This window comes from Aspergillus lentulus (genome assembly GCF_001445615.1).
Source record: "Aspergillus lentulus DNA, contig: Alt12, strain: IFM 54703, whole genome shotgun sequence".
NCBI classification, from domain to species: domain Eukaryota; kingdom Fungi; phylum Ascomycota; class Eurotiomycetes; order Eurotiales; family Aspergillaceae; genus Aspergillus; species Aspergillus lentulus.
In genome coordinates, this window is record NW_028322115.1 from 3,415,720 (window position 1) to 3,438,869 (window position 23,150).

The 23,150-nt window shown below is 51.4% G+C and overlaps 9 protein-coding genes across 9 annotated transcripts; 5 read left to right on the forward strand and 4 right to left on the reverse strand.

Annotated features, from left to right (window-relative positions):
* Positions 1-156: 156 nt before the first annotated feature.
* Positions 157-1,818, forward strand: ALT_7045 (uncharacterized protein; the record flags this gene model as incomplete). Its single annotated transcript, XM_033558385.2, has 3 exons — positions 157-259; positions 313-678; positions 737-1,818. 3 exons carry the CDS (start codon positions 157-159, stop codon positions 1,816-1,818), a joined length of 1,551 nt encoding a protein of 516 aa, XP_033414276.2.
* A 223-nt stretch (positions 1,819-2,041) lies between these two features.
* ALT_7046 (amidohydrolase family protein) lies at positions 2,042-3,252 on the reverse strand (the record flags this gene model as incomplete). The annotated part of the gene is made up of 2 exons (XM_033558386.2): positions 2,042-2,205; positions 2,262-3,252. 2 exons carry the CDS (start codon positions 3,250-3,252, stop codon positions 2,042-2,044), a joined length of 1,155 nt encoding a protein of 384 aa, XP_033414277.2.
* An 853-nt stretch (positions 3,253-4,105) lies between these two features.
* On the forward strand, positions 4,106-5,270 carry ALT_7047 (isopenicillin N synthase family dioxygenase; the record flags this gene model as incomplete). The annotated part of the gene is made up of 2 exons (XM_033558387.2): positions 4,106-4,180; positions 4,278-5,270. The coding sequence occupies 2 exons, from the start codon at positions 4,106-4,108 to the stop codon at positions 5,268-5,270; spliced, it is 1,068 nt and encodes a 355-aa protein (XP_033414278.2).
* Positions 5,271-5,502: 232 nt separating this feature from the next.
* ALT_7048 (SDR family NAD(P)-dependent oxidoreductase) lies at positions 5,503-6,535 on the reverse strand (the record flags this gene model as incomplete). Its single annotated transcript, XM_033558388.2, has 2 exons — positions 5,503-6,335; positions 6,463-6,535. 2 exons carry the CDS (start codon positions 6,533-6,535, stop codon positions 5,503-5,505), a joined length of 906 nt encoding a protein of 301 aa, XP_033414279.2.
* A 1,481-nt stretch (positions 6,536-8,016) lies between these two features.
* ALT_7049 (ferritin-like domain-containing protein) lies at positions 8,017-9,454 on the forward strand (the record flags this gene model as incomplete). Its single annotated transcript, XM_033558389.2, has 2 exons — positions 8,017-8,373; positions 8,423-9,454. The coding sequence occupies 2 exons, from the start codon at positions 8,017-8,019 to the stop codon at positions 9,452-9,454; spliced, it is 1,389 nt and encodes a 462-aa protein (XP_033414280.1).
* A 402-nt stretch (positions 9,455-9,856) lies between these two features.
* Positions 9,857-10,756, forward strand: ALT_7050 (uncharacterized protein; the record flags this gene model as incomplete). Its single annotated transcript, XM_033558390.2, has 1 exon — positions 9,857-10,756. One exon carries the CDS (start codon positions 9,857-9,859, stop codon positions 10,754-10,756), a length of 900 nt encoding a protein of 299 aa, XP_033414281.2.
* Positions 10,757-14,800: 4,044 nt separating this feature from the next.
* Positions 14,801-16,783, reverse strand: afeA (adenylate-forming enzyme AfeA; the record flags this gene model as incomplete). The annotated part of the gene is made up of 3 exons (XM_089600173.1): positions 14,801-15,194; positions 15,248-16,350; positions 16,580-16,783. 3 exons carry the CDS (start codon positions 16,781-16,783, stop codon positions 14,801-14,803), a joined length of 1,701 nt encoding a protein of 566 aa, XP_089455635.1.
* A 2,210-nt stretch (positions 16,784-18,993) lies between these two features.
* Positions 18,994-20,472, forward strand: ALT_7052 (integral membrane protein TmpA; the record flags this gene model as incomplete). Its single annotated transcript, XM_033558392.1, has 1 exon — positions 18,994-20,472. One exon carries the CDS (start codon positions 18,994-18,996, stop codon positions 20,470-20,472), a length of 1,479 nt encoding a protein of 492 aa, XP_033414283.1.
* An 826-nt stretch (positions 20,473-21,298) lies between these two features.
* ALT_7053 (alpha-arrestin) lies at positions 21,299-22,876 on the reverse strand (the record flags this gene model as incomplete). Its single annotated transcript, XM_033558393.2, has 1 exon — positions 21,299-22,876. One exon carries the CDS (start codon positions 22,874-22,876, stop codon positions 21,299-21,301), a length of 1,578 nt encoding a protein of 525 aa, XP_033414284.2.
* Between the last annotated feature and the right edge of the window lie 274 nt (positions 22,877-23,150).

Consider the following 23,150-nt stretch of genomic DNA (forward strand, 5'->3'; position numbering starts at 1 on the left):
AAAGGTGCATTTGGCATGCGTATACGTCCGAAGAAAGTGGAGTGTGTAGACTATGCCTCAGGCTCTGAGAACTTCTCCTTCGATGCCTTGCCTCGTCCACAACTTCCATTCCACCATCATCAACATTCCTTGTCAAGCGACAGACACTCCTTGATCATGGAGGCGACGACCATGGCAAACAAGCCTATGCCATCCCAGGCTCAGCTAGCCCTTGCAATGGCCATTGTCAAACAGAAGCCGGCGGGCATGGATATTCAAGGTTAACAGTCCTCGAAACCCCTTTCTGTACGGGTTAACTTAACCAAGTCTTAGCCTATGTGCTGCAGATCCGAAAGAACATCAAAAATGCAGACAGTTGTGTTAGGGAGTATTTGGAAGATCGATTCTTCGACAGCGTTTCCTTCTGGCAGCACGCCTACAAGAAATCTGAAGCTGAGCAGAGCCGACTGATGGATAGAGTTTATGAGCTGGAGCAGCGTAATGAGGCTCTTCTTGCGAAACTGCAATCACAGAACTCTTTATCTCAAGAGATCACGCAAGTATCGGCAAAGAGGAAGGCAAACGGGAATCTGAATGCGAGAAAAAGAGCAAAGACGCAGGTGAACTTGCAGGGTCAGGCGTTTGGTATGGCTCTAGAATCTAGCAAACTCGTCGAGCAACCCGAATACATGGAAGAATGTCAGTTGAGAGTGTCAATGTTCTCGCCTACTCTGACTAAGTGAAGTTATCTAAACAGCTACTGCATCGTTCATGCGTCACTTCTACGCTCTTCAGAGAGCCATTCAACGCAGGCCAAGTCGCTCGACTATTGTACAATCATCCGCGGATTTATGCGAGGTAGCTGTGCATGAAATGCTCACAGCAGTCCGTTGGAGAGAACTTACAACTCGACCTAGCAATAAGTCAGTCCTCCAGGCAAAGCGACCTCAGTTTGAACAGGTTCTACGCAGCGTCAAATGCGCTTTTCAGCTTATCTTACAGGCACTGGAGAAGCTCGCGGAGACTGAAAATGACCTAAACGGCAAGGGTCAGCTCGCTTATCATCTCGTCAGATTGTATCAAGCTATAGCCACAGCTCTGGAGCAATACTGCATCAGCAAGTCCGAACAGATCTCTGCAAGCACCGGTTCCTCCAAACCCCCAAAGAACAAGCAGGCTAGAAAGTCGAAAAGCGCAAAGCCTTGTCAGGGACTGGAAAATCTTACAACCACCCCTATCGACGAAGTAGCCAGCCAGATCAGTCGGCTACTGGGCTCTATCGCAATCTCTTTGAATCTTTCATATGCCGTTCATCGGACTCTTTTCGAGGGGCTTTTGTACGTTCTTCTTACGCGCGTGGGAACTTTACTTTGCATATTTGTCTTCCAAGATTTACAACTCCGACCTGATCTTCATGTGGACCAAACCAAGTTACCTCTTCCCCAAGGCTTGCAGGGTGTCAAGCTGGACGATCAGGCCTTGCATGCTATGCAGATGGAGGCAAAAAATCTTATTTGGCCTCTGGAGAGGAGCCTAGCCTTATTAGATGCTTGTACATCCTCGTCTTCGACTTTGGGCCCCCAGGATGCGCCTGAAACAAGGGCATGGGTGGCCAAGATGAAGCAGCAGCTACAAGGAACTCTGCTTCAGGCTTTGTTCGGATCAGACCGTTCTGTGTTTCCAAATACACTGCAGCAGCCTGAAACACTTGATACACATGAGCTTGAGAAATTGCAGAACCGTACTCAAATTCCCGAGCAATCTGTACCCGACTGGTTTACTCAAGAGATATGGAGGCTACTGGGATGGGACTTGCTAGGGACTCAGGACGCATCTTAAACATGGGAAATTACACGCTTCATGTCGCTGTGTGCTGAATATTTCCCGAAAAGGTCACAGAGTCCGTTCCGCAGCTCGTTTGATGCCTCTACCGATATTCCCCGCTTTTAGTATATATCTTTACTTTGTTCTCTGCTCTTATAGAGTTAAGTCGAGGCATGAGACCCATGAGGGTCACGCAGGATGCAACGATATCTGATACCTATACGAGGATGAACTTCGTTCATTTGAGATTCAGAATGCGTGCTGCGTTCCCTCCCAAGACTGCCGCAACTGCTTCTTTCTCCGTATCAAATGCAGCGTGGATCGCTTTGTAGTTGGTCGTCACACTAGGCCATTCGGCGTCTTCACTAGTATCAAGTGGCGGGAAAAAGGGGTGGTCAGTGCCTATTCAGACATCAGTATAACCGCAGAAAAGAATTCAGCGAAGTGCATGATCATACCAAACATGAGACGATCCGCTCCACCGGCCGCAGTCACGGCTGCTTTCAGGCCAGCAGTACCATAAACCACCGCATCAAGGTAGATATTTGTCTGCAACACATCCCAAACACTTCTCCGAGGACCTGGTAGATTACCGTTGTTGGCGACGAACTTGCGCTCGTGATGAATACAGCTCTCAATCCGTCCGGCAAGGAATGGAAGCGTTCCGCCAGAATGCGCCAGCAGGATCTTCAGCCCGGGAAAGCGATCGAAGACACCGGAGAGGAGCATCCGTGCTACGGCAATCGTAGTTTCGAGTGGGAACCCTAAAGCAAGCGGCAAAACATGGCCGTAGCGGCTTATCACTTCTGGCCCGCCGAAAGCTTCGTCGGGTAGACCATAATGAGGGTGGAGAAACAGCAGGGTGTCTGTCTCTTGTAAGGCGTCCCATACGGGATCCAGCGCTGAATCATCGAGGCCCTTGCCTAACCCAGAAGTACCCATAATCACACCTCGCAGATGTGGCAGCGTCTTGAGTCTCTCGATCTCGTTCACTACAATGTCTGCTGTAGGCGCACTGAGCGGCAGGGCGCCAAATGCGAACAACGTCTCTTTTTCGTGGAGAGAATGCGTGTTATCGGGGTCTGCTGCTTGGTTGGCACGCGCGCAAGTCTCCTCCAGATCATCATTGATGCGTTCTGCCCACGTCTGCGCTTCGTCAGGCTCGAGAAAGTCCAGCCACGGGTTAGCTAGGGAAATGACACTGCAGTTGATACCGTGGCGTCGCATGAATGCCAGCTTGACGTTGATATCCCAGTATGACGAGTCGACTGGACGGCCGCGCTCATCGAGAGGGATTGAGGGATCATCGTCTGAAAAAAGGATGACAAGCCGTGGTGTTGCATTTACTGGGTCGTGGACGTAGGGGACTACCTTGCGAGCGCGGAGCATTTCCATGTACGCCGGGGGATAGACATGAGTGTGGATGTCGACAATGAGCGGGGACGACATCTTTTCTCTTTGCTTTCTGGCGATCAATCAGCCTGTCTTAAAAATGTTGTAGTAGTGATGGTGCAAAGGTGAGCACGCTGAAAAAACAGTTAGCAATCGACATTCGATCCTTATGAAATGATCATACATTTCTCGAAATGCAGCTGATTCGCGAACGCAAGATAAAGATGAGAAAGAACGAGTGAGACAAGATCCAATCTTGACTTGTCTCTTATCTTCGATGCGGGGTATTCGCAATGATGTTACAGCAGTAATGCATCTGCAGGGGATGCAAGTGATGTGTAGCGTATGTATGGACTACTATCGAGTCCCTCATGTTTCAAGTATCAAGAGCTCAAGAATTGTACCCCATACCAATGGCTTATCTGCTTTCGATCGTCTCATTGATAAGTGCATGAGTGAGTTTTCATCAGGATCTTCTCTTCTCTGAGTGGTCAAAGAGCCTATCTACCCTCGATATCCTCATGTCGTGACAACCGATGTCTTATCGCTCAGACACGGACAGCAGCATCATGCAGGTCGACTTTATCTTCCCCGCTCCAGGGTATCATCGTTGATTGGGGATGAGGAAAGAAGGATATTTAAGTCTGAGGAGGGGAGGCATATCTCTTGCGGAACCATGGCTGCTGTCCATCCAACTCTGCTGATCTGCTTATTTTCCTTTTCCTCTCCTTGGTTCATGACCAAGTCGTGATTTCACGAAGATCTTCTGCGCTTGCGCTCGACGTCTTTCTACATTAGCTCGCAAGCAGACGTCTATAACTGTTCTAATACCTTAGAAGGGTTGTACGTTCATCTGACGACATAGTTTCACTCTTCAACTCCTACAGCCATTGATCCCGATCGTTATACAATGGACGACAACCTGGCGCAGCATGCGTGTCATCCCATCACCACAGCGATTGAAAAGGACGATCTTGTCATTCCTGTGAGTATCCTGATCATATAAATTATCAATCTCCTGGTCTGTTTCATGTATTCGTATGGTATGTGTCTCCCTCTCCACTTACACTGTCAATTTACAGGTCATTGATTTTGGGGCCTTCCTGAGAGGAACACCATCCGACAAACATGCTGTCGCTGTTTCCATCACAAACGCATTCAAGACATCAGGTTTTCTCTACCTAAAAGACCATGGAATCCCATTTTCCACAGTATCCCAGGTATTTGAGGCTTCAGCCCGCTTCTTCGCTCGCCCCCAGGATCAGAAAGACAGTTTGTGCTGGACGTCTCCGCAGTCGAACCGTGGTTACGTCAAGACGGGACGAGAGAAGCTGAGCTTACCTGAAGATAATGTCGACAAAGATACCGCTAGACTGGCGAGGCCAGATCTTAAGGAGACAATGGAGATTGGTCGCGATGATGTTGACGGTCTTCCTAACCGATGGCCAGACCATTTCGATGACGAGGGGAAGGATTTCAAGAAAGTGATGCAGTCATTCTTCGGAATGTGCAAATCACTCCATACGGAGGTCATGCGGGCCATCGCTCTTGGAATGAACTTACCAGAGCACTACTTTGATGAATTTGTGGATGCGGGAGACAATAATCTCCGTCTGCTGCATTACCCTTCTGTGCCCAAAGATGTCTTCAAACAGAACCCAGGACAGGTTCGTGCCGCAGAGCACAGTGATTACGGATCTATCACACTTCTGTTCCAAGATCGTCGAGGAGGGCTTCAGGTTCGGAGTCCCAAGGGCACCTTCGTCGATGCTACGCCTATCGCAGACACAGTCGTGGTCAACGCTGGAGACCTATTAGCTCGGTGGTCCAACGACATTATCAAGAGCACTCGCCATCGCGTTGTCGAGCCTCCATGTATCGCAGGTGTCGACGCAGATGACGGCTCTGATACATACCCGGCCCGATATAGTATCGCATACTTCTGCAATCCTAATATGAACAAGTTTATTGATGTCCTACCGGGGACATTCGGGGAAGGAATTAGCCAGAAAAAGAAATACTCTGGAATTACCGCCGGAGACTATCTTGTGCAACGATTGACAGCAACCATCTAGTCTGACTCTTAATATTGATGTATATCTCCAAATGAGTCATATTTAAATTTAGCGTTCTTCTGTATCTCGAGCAAGACTGACCACTAATCGTATGAGTGAGTTTCTTTCTATGCGAAGGTTGATATGGACTAATATAAGCTACTCATTTATAGCGCAATGACTGATCCCCTATGCCCCTTTGGTATCTGATACCTGGCCTACATGTGTAAAGTGCTCTGCGCTTCCCAGCGCTCTAATACGATGCCGGATGAACTGCGGTTCGTCCTCCATCAGTGACGATGATGCTACCATTCATGTACCCACCGGAAGCACTCGCCAGCCAAAGAATCGGACCCGCGATGTCTTCCTCGCTTCCACCCCTCGTGAGGGGAATCCTTTCGCGCGGGAACGACCCGTCAGAAATGCCCCTATCTCCGCCCTTGAATGCTGACGCAGACATCTCCGAGTGATACAGGCCTGGCGCAATGCCATTGACTCTGATGTCGTAGGAGCTCAGCGTAGTCGAAAGCATCTTGACAAGATGATTCGTTGCAGATTTGGAAAGACTGTACGCAAAACTAAAGGGCACCTGCCGAATGAACCCCGCAATCGAACTGGTGATGATAGCCTGCGCAGTCGGCGGGGAGAGCTTATCCTTCTCAGGTGCCGGCCTCCTCTTATTTTTTGCCTCAAGAAGAGGCAGGAAAGCGAGAACAGTGTAGTATGACCCTGTGACATTGATGTCGAAGACCTTGGTAAATTCCTCCATGGGTACAGCCCATAGCTGATCACGGACTTCTGAGAGACTTGGTTTTGACCCGTCCTCCTTTGCGGCTGGAGGGCGAGCAGAAGGACCCATCACACCGCTGTTTGCGATCAAGAGGTCGACATGGTCTGTCTGAGATGCGATGGAGTCGTAGGCCGCCTGTAGTGATTCCTTAGATGAGACGTCGCCCTTGATCGGTATGATTGTTTGGTTGACTGAGAGGGATGCAGTCTCTTGTAGCTTGTCTTCGCGTCGGCCAATGATGAATACCTTCGAGGCACCGTTTGCATCAAGCGCAAGGGCCATTGTACGCCCCAATCCTATTGAAGGCCGTGTTAGTGCTATAGGACATTCTTCCAGATCTACGAACGCAATCGAGTGGCTGTGGCGGACAACAAACGACAACGCATTTCACGAAAAGGGATCGTTGTCTTCAAGGAGTCTCACCACTTCCAGCCCCGGTCACAACAGCAACACATCCCTGGATGGAGAACAATTCCGAAGCTTGCAGGTGCGACATGGTGATGATGATGATGGGACCACTGAGAGCACTAACAATAGCGGAATGCAATATCGGTTGCAAGTACTGTTAAATTTCTACAGAAAATGATGGAGTTGCTCTAGTCACATAAAAGCAAGGTGTTTTATGACATTCCGCAGTGAGGAAACAATCGATTTGTCCCTTTTAGAGGATCTGGCGTCATACAAGACCCCCGCATCTCGCAAACATGGCCGATGTGGGGAAATCCCACACTCCGGCAATGCTCCTTGATGACTTTCTCCTTCGCTAAAGCTAGGTTATCCAGGAAACGGTGTCCAAGCGTATTCTTGGAGCTACGAGTGAGATAAGCAAGTAGAATCTGCTATGCGTGAGAATGATGTTCGCATCCCAGGTTGACGAGGCCAGGGATATGTATGAATCGACACCAACAGCCCATAAAACTCGAGTGACCCGAAGCATGATGTGACAGATATTTACAGTCCATGCTTCAGGTCTTTCCGAAAGACTCAGATCGGAAAGCCGGAAAAGCCAGAATGCTTGTCTGAACCCCATATCATGCAAAAATCATCTCTTTCAGATAATCAACCAAGCTTCGCATAGAACGAACCCCGACTAAGCCAAAGCTCCACTCCAATGCTAATGAGTATCTATTTCTGAATCATTCATCCGAGAATTCGGCGGCTCAATCAGATTCTGGGTGAATTTTCTCCTCGGATGACACTTCCTTTAAGCCCACTTTGGTGATCTTGATCCCACGTCATAGTAACCAGGAGATCCGCTACATCCTCTTTACTGTGGACATGCAACATACGGGATCAATTGATAGGATCGGAATATCGGAAGGGTAACCTGTTATACAAAGCATATCTTTCGCGATACATGTCATGACCCGTGAAGACCTGATGTTGCAGACGAATCCCAGTATCCCGTGCTGCTCCTGGTTGCGGACCACCGATTGCTCAACGCTTGACGAATCACGTATGCTGTCTACAAGTTCCGAATCTATAACGAAATTCAATTTGAGAGCTACGAGGGAATCTCAGACCCGGAGCTATACAGCTACTTCAACGTTCCACCATGAATCATTCGTTCATGGTTGACCGTAGCATTACGACACGCCTAGATGTTGACTACCTTAGCACGAATCGATGTCACTAAGGTATGGTACTTGGTGTGCGATCCTCAGGAACAGAAACTCCGATGCTGATTTGGTAAATCGGGAGACAAACCAAGTTATGACGCTGGAAAGATGCTATGATAGCAGCCCAGGTCTGGAAACCTCAGCAACATGAGTGACAGCGTCATGTCTTGATCACAAATTAGTTGCGTCAGTTGCGAACCCCCTGGCTCTGACCACATTTTTAAAGGCAGGTTGGCCCTCGTATGTAGCTTCGCAACGCTGCACTCTGGGCGCCGGAAAGGTTCCCTAGCACATCACTGGGTAGCATCTCAATTGCCTTCTGGATGTCAGGAGGATATCACCCTTTTTAACCATCACTATGAATTGGAGACACTTTCTGCTGATCAACGTGCTGGGTGGGCTACCTCCCGCCCTCGCAGTACCTAAGGTGAGGAGAGCCGATGGCCCTATTTCAGTGCCACCTATTGTGAGCCACCCGACCTCGTTACCGCACTCTTCCTATACCGCGACTCCCACGACCAGTGGAGCCGAGCGTGCCAGCTCTGTTGGTTCCGGGATCCCGACTTTGGGACCGGCTCCAGGAGGTACCAGCTACCCAAGCGATGGAAAGCTCCATGACCCCCAGCCGGCTCCTTATACACCAGCAGGCGGCGTTGGGACGAACGGCACAACTCCTATCTACAGCGCAAAGAGCGACTTTGATTATGAATCACTGGTAGGGCTTCCATCGATTAGCTGGGAGGACAGTAGCTGACTGCTGCCAGTCCCTTGTGCTCTACCAAGAGTACATCGAGCTGGACCTGTTCCACGATGGTCTGGCTCGGTTCTCTGTAGCGGAATTTACTGCCGCTGGTCTCACGGCAGAAGACCGATTCTTGATTGAATTCATGGCTGACCAGGAGGCTGGACATGCAACAGTGCTGGCCAACATCCTGGGTGCTCAGGCTCCTAGACAATGTGTCTATAACTATCCTTACGCCACCGTTCATGAGTTCATCGACTTCTGCCAAAAGCTCGCCCGCTTTGGAGAAGCTGGTGTCTACGGCTTCTTGCCTCACTTGGATTCACGAGAGGTAGCTGGCCTCTTGACCCAGTCTGTCACCACGGAGGCTCGTCAACAGATGATCTTCCGCCAGTTTGAAGGTCTCTTCCCAATGCCTGTGTGGTTCGAGGTTGGGGTGCCTCAGTCCTGGGTATGGACACTGTTGGCTCCGTATATCAGCTACTGCCCTGCCAACCAGACGAGACTGGCATGGCAGAACTTCCCGTCATTGTATATCGAGAACCAACCAAATCCTTACCGGGTCAATGGATCGTCTTCGGTCAATGAAACACTTCCAGGTGGTGGCATGAACACTCTGGCAAGCCGGAACGTGACCGGACCCGAGTCATGTCTGAACAAGACGGCCGTGGGCGAGAGCTGCAGCCCCGCAATTACCCATAATCGAACAAGCCCCCTCTCCTACCCGGGCCGAACAGTCACGCTGTCGTGGGACGCTCCGGGCAAGCGTGTGGGCCCGAACAACAGCTACATCACGAACACAACTGCGGGATCCCCGAGTTACGTCCTGTGGGCTTCGCAGTTGAACGTCACGTACTCGACACTAAACACCAGTGGCAATTCAAGCTATGGAACGACCATTCAGCCCGACCTGTCGACATATGCCGGCGACCCAGCGCTCAACGGTACCATCTTTATCGCAATCACGGACACTGATCTTTTCGTGACTCCGTTCAACATCAGCAGCGTCAACACTCATATAGTTGCCGGCCCAGCTCTTTACCAAGCTGGCTAAGCTGGTCCGATCGAGCGTGGTAGAATGAAGCATGGAGTGTTAGACTATATATCTTGAAGTTCTGGCCGATCATGTAATTGTCAAAGGTAAAGAGAAACGGGGATGATGCGTCTTGAGTCTTCAAAAAGTCATTGAATGATGGATGTTCCAAGATATGTGCTGTTCTTCTAGTGGCTACTTATACATGAATACTAGTTGGTGAGAGTGTGAGAGCGAGAGTCCGGTATCGTAGGCAAGGTAGACATAAAACGGTAACCCCGCTAACTCCGAGGCGATCCCGTCGTTTTGCTAGCTTTTTGATTCCTCCATCAACAGATGCCAAACCCTTATCCTATTCTCCACGAAGACCATCATCGACGAATCTACAGCCTTGCGAACCTTCCGAGTAGCATCATAACCAAGATGGAGGGTCCTAGGAATCGAAAACAGCGACGAGCAGCAGCAGCAACAGCAACATCCGCAGCTTCCGCCCCTGACTCCTCGTTCGATCCATCTTCGATCCCCTTAGCCCATCCTCAAAAACCTCCCCGTGACAACGTACCGAGAGGAAAGACGTTGGTGGAACTCATTGCTGAAAGACAAAATGAGATCTTGGGCAAGGAACAGAGGGATACTGCAAAGTCAGGTCCAGAAACGCAATTCATGTCCGTGGATCCGTTATCTGGCAAGATTTCCCAGTTCGATCCTTCAATGCTTTCTAAGGAACAACGCGATGAGGGCGACCGGGCAGGACCAGCGACCGTGAACTCGCAGATCGAGCCGGGCACAGCTGACGACGGTGACGATGCACCGATTCCCCCAGTACTCGACACGCTCCTACTCTCCGTACCACTGACGACATTACACCTTACACTGGCCTACCTGGCGGCTCACCAATACGCGGAAACGATCGAGTTGGAAAAGCTTCTGCGCGAGTCTGCATTTATTGCATTCCCCATTCTGACGCTGCTCGTCCATCTTGCTCATGGACACCTCGTATCCATGCATAGAGGGGATTCGAAGCAGGAGAAAGTCTCGCTCTTCCCTTGGTCTCAAGACAAGCTCACACTTTCATTCGTTCGGAAGTTGCTTTTTCCTCCGAGTCTGCGGACAATGGCATTTTTACCTGTTGCCGTCCTCCTGGGAACCAAGCTGATGACTATGACCAACGAGGACCCATACTATGCTGTTATGAAGCGAGCCCCTGCCATCGGAACTTTATGGGTCTGGAGCATTCTGGAAATTCCAGTGGGCGCAGCTGCTTTAGGCGCACTGGGGCCGTTGATCTGGGGTGTCTGGTGGAAAGGATACGGTATCTTTTAAGCCACAAAGGCCGGGGCAATGTCGCACCATAGTTCCCCACGCATTCTACCGCCGCGGTTGGAAGAGAACTGAAGTTCTAGCCCGGTAATTTTACCCTTGAAGAAGCCTGCAATTTCGCTGTCGATTACCCCTTTGGAGTTGCTCATGGCTGGCTTCGATTGCCAGGATCTTCTGGGATGATCCCGGCACGGGTGCATCTCCCATGTCAGGGCGTCAGCAGTCACGCCGACTCAGACCGCAACGGCGATGTCGTACTTTGCATAAGCGGGCTCGTTTCTGCTGGTGTCGCGAAACAATCCAATTGTTTGAAGACACGGCATACACCCCGCCGAGCTCTAGTTGGACGTTAGCAACCATTACGTTTCAACGTATTCGCGCCCGTATGGAGGTTGGAAATGGCACCAGCATGTACATACATAATGTGATGGCCGCTCTACTGAAGCACCGCTCGAACTCGAAGCTTAACCAATGTCTACCGTGCAATATGCCACATGCAAGGTTCTTGTCCTTCAGTCCTAACGTCACCGTTACGAGGCTGCGGTCCGAAATCAAATATTGGAGAAGAAGGGTCTGAACATAACTCGCTCAAAACTTCATGCCGGGCAGATCCATCATGACTTCTTAACTCGTCCCGTCACAGGATGAGGATAGATCCTCGAGGGTTATTTATTCCGACTGCGTATTCGCGCTAATGCTCACTGCTTGAAGCCAGGAAAGCATACGAATGGCGAGAATAACACACTACTGTATAGCACTCAGGGGTGTGCATGTCGTCGAGGTGTATAGGACTAGTCTCCCGATCCTGGTCCCTGGATAAGAATCTCTACAATGTGGGGCCAACGTGAGTCGCACCGTCACCCGTCCTGACTGCGATGTTCTCGACACAAATGCGGGGAGGTTACCAGCGACATTGGAGTTTGTGAGAAGGGCACGTCACTTCATGTGAGATTGCCACGACTGGGAAGTTCATTTGCGAAGCGAGTGCAGCACATGTCCGTCCAGTTGACCAAGATCTTGAAAGCATTGCAACCCGCGGTTGCTGCCCGAGGGGACCATGCCTTCTGCAGGTGAACGCATGGCTGACCTGGGAATGCGAACCCCGATACGAAGGATGATCGCGATGGGTTGTCTGTCAGGAACCTCGTCTGGCATCCAAGGACATGGCAGTCCTAGCGGAAAATAGCGTCCTTGATCCCGTCCCGGCGAAAGGTGTATCTATACTTTTTGAGCTCGATTTCATGAAATCAGGCAAGTCCAGGACGAGCGGTTATAGCGATTCTCACAGAATTATCAAGACACCACCGCGGCGGACATGTTTGTTCGCTTCTTGGGCTGCATGGACCATTCAGGATATCTGCCGATGCAGTTCGCTCCAAGAGGATGATGCGCTATCCTCGACCTGCCCGTTTGGGCTATTCTTTAATTTGAAGCGAGGGTTCTGGCCGTCCGGTCTCTTGCTGACCAAGGCTGTTAGGTTCTTGAAGGATCAGCGATTTGCTTGTGACCGGAGGCACCTTTCAAGCGCCATTTTGCAAAGGATGATCTTCGAGGTCGAGGACGTGGAGGCGTGGCTTCTCCCAGCGCTGTTCACTAGCGAACCAAGGCTATCATGACGTCGATGATGAGGGGTTGACCATTTGTTGTAACCCACATATCCCGTGTCCTATTCATCTGGCCCAACAGGATTGACAATCTACTACGCTATCATCCCAATTTGCCCGTGGCGCGGGATACTAGATGAGGAGAGGCGGTGACCGATGCCCAGCGAACCGTGTCTATTGCCGTATCGGGTAACTGGCATATCAGCCGAATGATCGTCACTCATGATCTCGCACACTTTGATGACCAGACCGGATGCCGCGATACAATTGTCCGGCAAAGGCCTGTGATCAACATGGCTACACCAGAATGATTGATTACATTGACTCAGAGAAATGTATGATTCCAGCTCGATCTCGAACGATGTCACAGCACTGGACGGGTGGCTGGTGCGCCTGCGCCACAAGGTGGAGAGTCTGCAAGAACTATTTGCGCTAAAAGTCAATAGTGCGAACGTCAGACACCCATTCAGAATTCAGATCAGACTCTATCCAGAAGAAGAAAAAAGCAAAGAGCTGAGCGGATCGGTCGGCTCAGTTGACCTCGTTTCTGGGTCGATCGATAAGCTGTTGCTGTCTAGGAATCTTGACACGGGCTCATGGCGATCCTCGGTCAAGTTCCCTCCGCTGTTTATTCGAGTAGATTGATGGTACTTTCGTGCCAACTCTAATTACATTCATGAACCTTGTCGTCTGGTCGAGGCATGCGATAAAGATGTCGATCAATCTATTCCGCTCAGTATGACATTAGGCTGATCTTCCATCGATCAGATATCACACGATTGGCATTATATGACTGCACCCAATCGAATGAGCTGACTCGACGTCACGGTGGCAGGAGGTGATCAGCAGTCGTTCTAGGCGTCAATTGCACCATTTTTGGCCAACTTCGAAAACAGTGGAAGCGAGAAGAGTCAAAACAGGATGCAGAGGGAAGAGAAGCAAGGGTAGTACTCCGTACACATGACGGTCTAGTCATGCAGAGAGGCCAAAGTACTCCGTACAATATACCCAAAGCGGCACGGCGAAGTTCGCCGTCGAACCCGTTACTCAATCGTATTGTCTCTCGTGCGGGTGAAACTACAGCCATGAATCAAGGTATGCGCTGTAAGCCAGTAGATTTTGTACGACACAAGGACACTATCAAGCGAAGGATCTGACGAGGTGTTCGACTTGTTCGTGATCTGGATACACTACCTATTGTATTCCATCGAGACTCAGTACTTTGCGAGCCTGATTGGCCATTTCGAGGAAGCATTTCACATGTTGTGTACCCAAAGTACCATTGTTTGGTTACTCTGGTCATTTCAGAACCTGCCTCTTTTAAAATTCACCTGAGAATACGATATGCACATGCCTCAATGCCCATAAACCAAGTCCAAGATGCTCAACTTGAGGCCATGGCAAAAAGCGACGGATGGTCATGCATCGTAACCGTTCATATCATGTACTGATGCCTGAGGATTGCGAGGAAGTAGGTACCTTGCTTCGTGCATCGCGTTTCACATGCGATTTCGCATTCTGAACCAAGATCTCGATTTAGCAGAATGGGATTGGGCATTTGATTTTGGTGTCGACGGATCCTCACCGTCATCTTGCCAGGGCAATTTAACTCTACTTTGTGTTTTTGTATCGGTGAGCGTGAGCCAAAACTCTACACGACAATAGTGTTTTGTGCGCACTCTCAGGCCTCGAGTCCTCGAGTCCCTCGACTATGGTAAATAGACTGTATCACATTCACACGTATGTGTATCTACGTGAGGGGGGAATTTCCTACCTGACACATGCACGGTGCACGCACTGTGCATAAGCTTATGATGCAAGGGGAGCTCTACTGCATCTCAACGAGAGTCAACGCTTACGCACCATGTTCGCCAGTGTTCGCAGTAGCTCGTCCACTTCCAGGCGGTGACTGGAGGACTGGGATTGCTGCGCCTGCGCCACATCTGGGACTCCGACTCCGGCCAGCCGAGCCGAGATTTGAGTGCAGCACGCCAGGCCAGGATCAACTGGCGAAAAGTAAACACACTGGAAGACTAAGGTAAGCGTGCGGGGCCGCCCAGAACCAGAACCAGAACCAGAACCCACAATGACAAATTCTGGTTTTTGGGGACGAGATCTCGAGTTTGATTGGTTGGATATACTTGATTTCAAATTTGGTTGAGAATTGGAGAAAGGTACTCTGTATACCGGAGTAGATACTGTTCGCTGTCATTTTAGCATCTACTCGCTGTAGGAGTAGTGCGACTGTCCAAGTAACTAGGTACTGTACTCTGTACGTAGGTACGTATATTCAAAAAGGTAAAAAAAAGAACAATCAAAAATCCATCAAAAAAATCAATCCCATCAGCGCCTGTGCCTATGCCTTATGCCCACGCCTGTTGACCGTAGCCCTGGAAACTGCAAGAAACATGAAAAAAAAAAGTGACTGGTACCGTAGTGTGAACTACACGGCAACACGGCCCTTGTGCACCAACCCCAACCCCCCCAGTCCACTAGCGGCTCCCTTGAATCGCGCCAGCAGACTGGATACCATGTCGCGGTACGTGTTCATCTGCGAGAGCTTGAAGCGCTGGATTTTCCCGCTGGCCGTGCGGGGGATTTCCTCCACAAAGACTATCCCCCCGTCTAGCGCCTTGTAGCTGGCCAGTTGACGGCGTGCAAACTGGTAGACTTCTTCCGCTGTCAGCCGATTTGCAGCCGGTCCCTTGGCCCTCACCACGAAGGCGCGGGGCAATTCTGTGCTGCCGTCTTTGGAGGTGACGCCTGTGACGGCGGCGTCTTCGATGCCGGGGTGTTTGAGGAGAACCGCTTCGAGTTCAGCGGGCGCAACTTGCCATCTATTTCCCGGTCAGCACTAACTAGCCGCACTAAAAGAAGCGAGTAAACTTACCCTCGCACTTTGATGAGTTCCTTGGTTCGTCCGACGATAAAGTACTGCCCGTTCTGGACATAGGCCACATCACCCGTCCGGAACCAGCCATATGCATCTTTGGCGTCGTTGCGGCCCTTGTAGCTCATCAACACCCCGGCCCCGCGCACATACAGCTCCCCCGGTCGAGACTCCCCCTGCACCACGTTCCCGTCCTGACCGACCAGTCGCACTTCGTATCCAGGTAACAGACGTCCGATACTTCCGGGGTTCCCGTGCTCGCCGTATCGCGTCTGGAACACGACCCCGACCTCAGTCATGCCCCAGAGCTGAGTCGCGCGGGCGTGCGGGTGCAGCAGCCGCTGGAACTGCTCCATTGAAGGGCCGTCGATGGGCGCACCCGCCACGCCGACGTACCGCAGCGTCCCCATGTAATCTGCGATCGGGGGAGCACTGCGATTGAAAACGTGGATCATGGCGGGGACCATATAGGTCTCCGTGATCTGGTAGTGGTAAATGGCGGCGACATACTGAGTCAGCTCGAAGCGCGGGAGGACGAAGAGCGGCTGGCCGTAGCGGATGGGGAAGATGTGCGTCCAGAGCGACCCGAACAGATGGAACATCGGCAGGGAGATGAGCCGAGTAACTACGTAGGGGACATCATAGTTGATGCTGAGGTGATGTGATACGATTGCGTGATGCGAAAGCAGGGCTCCCTTGGGCAGGCCGCCCGTCCCGCTGGTGGAGAACATGGCGGCCGGCGTCGACTTTGCGATCGCCGGGTCATTGAACCGCACCCAGTCGTTCTCCCCATAGCTGAGCAGTTGCGCGAAATTCAGATACACAGCGTCGTTGTCAGGAATCAAGGCCAGCGGGCCCGACAACAGCAATTGGGCGATATGGTTGGGAGCGTATTCATCCAGCAAACACACCTGGCTCGAGAGCATTCCACGGGCGGCGGAGACGCTGAGAACGTTGGGGAGCGCATCGCGCGACGTAATGATCAGCTTCGGATCTGCCAATTGCAGGATATGCTCGAGTTCTTGAGGTTGGCTGCGAGAATTGGAGCCCATGAACACACCGCCAGCGCCGATGATAGCGAAAAACAGTGCGGGGTATATGATCTGCATGCATGAGAAATCATTAGTACATTAGTCCGCCGCAAAAGAATGCAGAAAGAACAAAGCTAAAGTTCCAACAAAGTACAAAACCGGAAGGAGGCGTAAAACTCGGTGAGAGAGAGCAGAGCAGAGTGGGTTTTGCAGGACTCCGTACAGAATTCCCCAAATGGACCAATACGCAGTCTCCGCGCTGCACATGATGAGCCTTGAGTCCGGCTATGAGTGTTCGTACCAGCAGCCGAAACTGACTGGCATTGAGTGAACGCGAGGGGACTTGGGCGTCTATGAAGATCGGTCGTCGCTGGTCATACTGGTTGGGGCCGTCGAAGCAAAAGGTCAACAAGTCGGTGTATACATGGTGAGCCTCAGGACTGGGACTGCTTGGACTGCGAGCTCCTGGCCCGGGAATTGCCGAAGATCGTTCCCAGAGTCCCATCTTCTCCAAGTATTAGACAAGAAAAGCAAAAAGAGTAGGAGAAATAAATGTATAGGAGCTACTCCGTAGTAGGGGGTGGTGAATCTGGGGGCGTCTTCGCTTATAGAGCCGGCAAAGCAAGTCTGATGAAGATGCGAAAAAGAATCTATCCCTTTGCTCCATGGGGAGACGCAGTGATAAATAGCTTGCCATTTGCATTTTGAATCTTCTATTTCAAATCTTTAGGTAGTTGTCACGATGAAGTGATCCTATGCGATAATTCCAATTTCCTAGACGCGAGATCTCCATGATTTGGAATTGCCAGCAGGCGTGGCGCAAACCCCCAAACACCGTCGGTATCAGCCTCGAGCTTAGTCTAAAACATCGAAACTAGATTGATAATCCCGGCTGCTGATTAGAATAATCAAATCACCTGGACGAGACTTTCCAGATCAGCGCCTCGCTGATCGTCCTCGGACCGACGCTTGTGAGAAGCTGCAGCGAATGAACACACTCAGTTCAGCATTCAGATCGGAGCGGGGTGGGTCAGTGAAAAGGAAAAAAATTTAAAAAAAAAGAGTCATAGAGTAATAGATATCTGGACTAATGTCTGTTCTTGGTAGTTACTAGTTACCAGCAAGGTATCCAGTGGTCTTAGTCGCCGTAGTGTTGATATTCAGACGAACATGTTCAGACCCAGCTGGAGTGTTCTGCGATCGTCCTGTGACTCCATAACTTTATCGAGCCAATCTCTGCGCACGAGTGGCCTCTTTTTCCCCCCCCATCTCACATCACTCCATCACTCTAGCAACTTCATCTTCATCTAATCGACTCCAATTTCCCTTTCAGCCGGTCCGTCACCGTCATTTCTTAGCATTCTGGCAATCCCTTGTATCCACTTTTTTCTTGCTGTATTCCCTGTCCTTAGTGTCCCTAGTCCACAAGTCACTCCCCTTCTCCAGCTGAACCCCAACGCTATCTCGGTCTTCTCCTCCCCGTTCTGGAATCCTTAGTAGTGACCTCGGCTGCGTCCACCAGTCATTCCATCGCTCTTGTTGAGTTTTGGGAAACTACTCCGTAGTTGCAGAAAGCCATCAAGGGATGATCTACATTCCACAGGACACCCCTCCCACGCCATGCTTGTTCAGATCCGTGATCCATGTCAGCCTGACGTCCGGTCGATCAGATCCCGGATATCCGTGCAGGATCTGCTCCCATTGAGTCTCGATGTGAATAGACGGCTCAACAAAGTGACTTTGGCTCGTTCCAAATTCGTGCCACTATCACCGTACCCACCACCCACGGGCTACAACCCACCGCTATACCCAGCCCGGCCAGCCAGCCCGCCCATTGGGAATGTGATGAAGTGATTCCACCAATGTCTCTCTGCCAGTGATCTTTGGAGTAAGCATCTGTGCGCTGAGATCCGCAAGTTCGCGTATTTGACGAACCTGTCAAGGGATCTGCAAGATCCTGCGTCGCCTGGCAACTCCGCCTGTCCGATGAGCGGTTCGAATCCATTATCTTGGTAATTTCTGATCCTTGGACGGGCTTGACCGGTGGACCATGCGAACGCCACTTGATACTCACGTTCCTTACTGGCGCCCTGTTTTCTGACCAGGATTCTTCATGCAACCTTGACCGGGCTGCATGAGCCACTCAAGTCTGATATCTCTCTTCCTAAGCTGCGCCTGATGCAGCCCGCGGTTCACCCAATTCGTCACCAGATGGGGCGGGTTCCCCTCCCTGTGCCATTGTCATTGGTTCCCTGATATACCACTTTTGGGAAAAGAGGAGCTGAGGCAAGGGCGTCGTGATGCGGCCTGGGGCTGCCCATTGGTACAGCCCTTGGAGGTGACTAGTGATGCGGAACGGAGCTCCGTACGGTGGTATCACATCCTCAGACCATGGTAGATGGCCAAAACAAAAAAAGCTCAGTCTCTTGACGGAAGCTTGCCGAGGTCCATGCATGCGGCACAGTGCCGTAGCGGATGTCACGAACTTTACGAATGGTCTAGAGACTATTCGATTGTCTAATGTAGGCGCACAGTTCGGGCAATGGCCCCATCTGGGTAGATGTCATGGCGAGTCAGGACTCAAAAGGCGCAGGGTGCCGTCATACTACCGTGTGTGTTGCTATCAAGTGTGGCCTTCACTGTTCATACCTCTATACCACCGGTGCTGGCATCCTCCGCATCCTTCCATCCATGTCTTCATTTCACACAAGCAACATGTCGTTGTCAGAGAAGAGTGAAATCTCAATACCTCCCCCTGCCAAGTGCAGGTCTCACTCATCAAATCCCAGCAACGTCACACTGGTCGACGTCGAGAAGGAGATTGCCAAAATCCTCGCCGAGAAAAATGGCTCGTCGAAGGAAGTTGACCTTGAAGCGCAGGGCGGTGCCCGCAAGAAGAGACACGCCTTCATCTCGTCCATCCGATACACCGCCCTCGACATCTACCGGCGTCTCTTCTCCCTAGTTTTCCTCGCCAACCTGGCTGTCTTCATTGCCGTCATGACGGCGGACCGAAAGCTGCTGGCCCTGGTGAACGCCACGGCGGCCAACGTGCTTGCCTGTGGCCTGGCCCGCCAGCCGCTGGTGGTCAATGCCATTTTTGTCATTGTCTGCTCGATTCCGCGGTCCGCGCCGTTGCGGCTGCGTCGCATCGCGGCCAAAGTGTACCACTATGGTGGGGTCCACAGTGGGTGCGGCATCGCTTCTTTCCTCTGGTATGCAGGCTTCGTTGGCCTGATGTCGAAGGAGTACTGGTCTCCAGCCGAAGCGGGCAACGCCGCCTTCTCAATCCTGCCTGTGGTCCTCTCGTATATCATCCTAGCCTTACTGCTCGCCATCATCCTCGTCGCCCACCCGGCCTTCCGCATGAAGAAGCACGACTATTTCGAGCTTACACATCGCTTCTCCGCTTGGGTCGTGGTGGTCCTCTTCGTCATCCTCCTGCTCGTCTTTTCCGGCGAGGCCAGTCGCGCCGCCAACCAACCTCTGGGGACCTTCCTTCTCCATCTCCCAGCTTTCTGGTTTCTCGTGATTACGGTCCTCGCTATCATCCACCCGTGGCTACTCCTCCGCAAAGTTCCCGTCGTTGGGGAAACTCTTTCCCCGCACGCGGTCAGGCTGCACATGAACCACACAAGCACCACCTTCGGCAAGGGCATCCAGCTAGCCACGCACCCCTTGCAAGACTGGCACGGCTTTGCCACCTTCCCTGACCCCGACGGAGCGAGCTTCTCATGCCTGGTCTCAAGAGCAGGCGACTGGACCAGCGCCCGCATAAAATGCCCCCCAAAACACATCTGGAAACGCGGTGTTCTCATCTACGGCTTCGCGTACGCCATGCGGGTCTTCAAGCGTGTTATCGTCGTCACAACGGGCTCAGGCATCGGTCCCTGCCTCTCCTTCCTTGGCGATGAAAATCGTCCCGCTCTCCGGGTGGTATGGCAAACCCGTTCCCCGCTCAGAACATACGGCCGGGATGTCTTCAACCTCGTAAAGAAGCTGGATGACGACCCCGTGATCATCGAGACAAATCAATCCGGGAGAGTAGATATGCTCCCCATCATCCGGAGGTTATACTCCGAATTCGAAGCCGAGGCCGTCTGCGTCATCAGCAACCCCGTCGTCACGAAGAGGGTCGTCTTCGACTTGGAAAGCGCGGGGATACCCGCCTTTGGGCCTATTTTCGATTCATGATGAATCATCGTTCCTCTTGCTTGTATCAATTGCTTGTTATCAACCGATGTTTGTTTCTTTAGTGCATAGGCGTACGCATGGAGTTTAGGATGGTAGGGAAAACCTGAGGCTTGCTTTTGGCTGCTGTTATATAGCAGATGCAGATATCGGATCGGATGTTCCTGGCTTAGAGTCAGCTCACCTGACTATGAATATATGAATATCGATGGTTACGTTGGACATACAAACTTGGGTCATCCGGTAGCTTCACTGCTTGCGTGCCTTTAACCAGGTGTGGTCTAGACATGGATAGCTGTAAGGGTTACAAGTCTGTAATTCCCCGACGATCAAGGGAGGTGATACAGTCAAGTTATGGGATGTAGTCTGCTGTACCTGCCGCAGACATCACGCTACTGTTGTTCATCCCTACGAATTGCAGAAGTCTACAGGCACAGAGACAGCAGTAGCAAGCAAACTTAGAGCAATAGATTAGATTATGTACATTTGCACGTGGTCGTCATGATTGTTGGAAAAGACAAAGAACAAAGCAAACGCCAAATGAGACGTGGGTATCATGCGAATCCATCGATGAAAACTTTTTTTTGTTGCCAAAAACCACCAGTAGTAGGCATGCCACATAGGGCCATTAAGATATAAGAAAAAGCGTCATAACGCAAATATTGCTCGAAACTCCCTTTCCCGTTTATTGTATTGGTTTGCCCATTTCCTTCATGAAGGGATTAAGTAAATCATTCCGTTCGTAAGTGTTCGTAACGTCATGAGGCTGAATGGACCGATAATGGATCCATGAGAATAGCAAAGGACGACAAATCAGATTTGAAGACACTCAATGTCCGGATGCACGGGAATCAGCAGATAAACCGCGGCTCCGGCTTCCTGATTCAATTGGCTCTGCAGTCAGGTCTTCGGTGGTGAGTCGACTCCGCCCACGGACAGAGCCAGCTGAGTCGCTGTCCAGATTCAGAGACTCCATCCGTCCTAGCTCTTCATAGTCGGGGAGGGACAGAGGAGATCCACGATAGTCCTCCATGATGCTGTTGCCATCGAGCATAGTGTATCCAGGAGGGCTTGCTGGCACGTCCTCGTACACAGGAGGCATCTCCTCATCCCAGCTGATGCCAAGCCCGCTTCTTTCAGTGACGTGCAAGTGGAACTGCATACGGAGCACCCGTGCGGCGCCAGTAGGTGTGATCGAGCGTGTGTTGCGGTTGGGACAGAACTCCTCAGCGACGATCAACTCAATCACCAGGTTGTGCTTGACCTCAAGGCCATTGGGAACCTCCAGGTCACACACTGGGTTGCAGGTAGGGTTGATGCTGGCCTCGAACTGCATGCTGATCTCGCCGCCTGCGGTGTCGAAATCCGTCTTCCAGCCATCCTTTTCTTCGTTATGGCCGATAATGCGAGTCTCTTGGTGCAGGACACCCTTCCCTTCGCCACCGATCTTGTGAGCGTGCTTGGCGCAGGCTGTCGAGACAATCTTCTGATGCTCCTCAATACGCCACATCATTTTGCGCAAACGCCAACGGGTCTGGGTCTCTTCGCCCTTATCCACGACACCGCTCAATGTCATCTGAACTGGGAAAGTGCCAATGGGATGAACGACAGATGGAAGTACGATGCGGCCGGTGAGGTTTGTCGGCGGGAAGATGCGGATGGATGACTTGTCGTTGCCCGGCAGTATGGCGCGCTTGATGTGCAACGGCATTCTGTAGGTGTACTCCTCGCCGTTGGTATCGTGTGCGCGCGCAGAAAGGTAGTACTCAACCTGACCCAGCGAACCGTTGCAGGACGCAGGCAAATGACCGGGGAACAAATAACTGAAGGGGAAATCATGCTCCCCCTGCTTGAGGATGAGCGATTCCGTGAGGAAGTTCCAGCTGGTCAATTCCTCGGTCCGTGATGCGCAGTTGGGGCATTCCCGCGACACAGGCTTCTTGGTAGTAATCTTGGTGAGCAGCTTCATATCGAACTTGTCCAGGGTGACTGTGTTGGCTTGCTCTGAGACTGTGATCCTCAAACGTCCAGAAAATAACGCGCCAGTCGAGTTTGCAGGGTTTCCGTAGCAGACGAGGGGTGGAGATTCGACGATGACGTCCAGCTTGGCGGCAGCGGCGGTGATATCCTCCCTACCGGAACGCTCCTTTGAGCGCGCTGATCTTCCATGAGTGCGCTTCTTTTCCTTGCTGTGGTCTCTGTGAGGATGAATCAGGTGGTCCATATTAAAGGACAGGCGACGCTCTGGAGACCTCGCTCGATCAGTATGCGCATGGGGCTTCTTGGGAGCCACGGTAGTGGTAGTAATCTCGTTGACGGATGAGGTTGATGAGGAATTCGAGTGTGAGAGGAGAGAGGAATGGAGAGCAGCGGGCCGAACAAAACTGGAAAGGAGACGGCCAGGCATGGTGAATCGTTCTCTGCTGATTTAGACCAGCTGAAGGGGGGTAGTGTCACAGGCAGGCAGATGCGCCTATACTGGAGATCAAGCTCAGACTTTGGAAGCTCGCGTTGGTCCAGTACTGTTGCTATTTGTCTGTGATATCAACTCAGATTTCAGTTTGTGGAAGTTGAGAGGCGAGGATGGCAATCCACAACATGACAATATTGCAATTGAACTATAGCTTGTATGATAGCTTGGAGTGTGAAGGATGTATGATGTGAGAGGCAAGAGTTGTAGA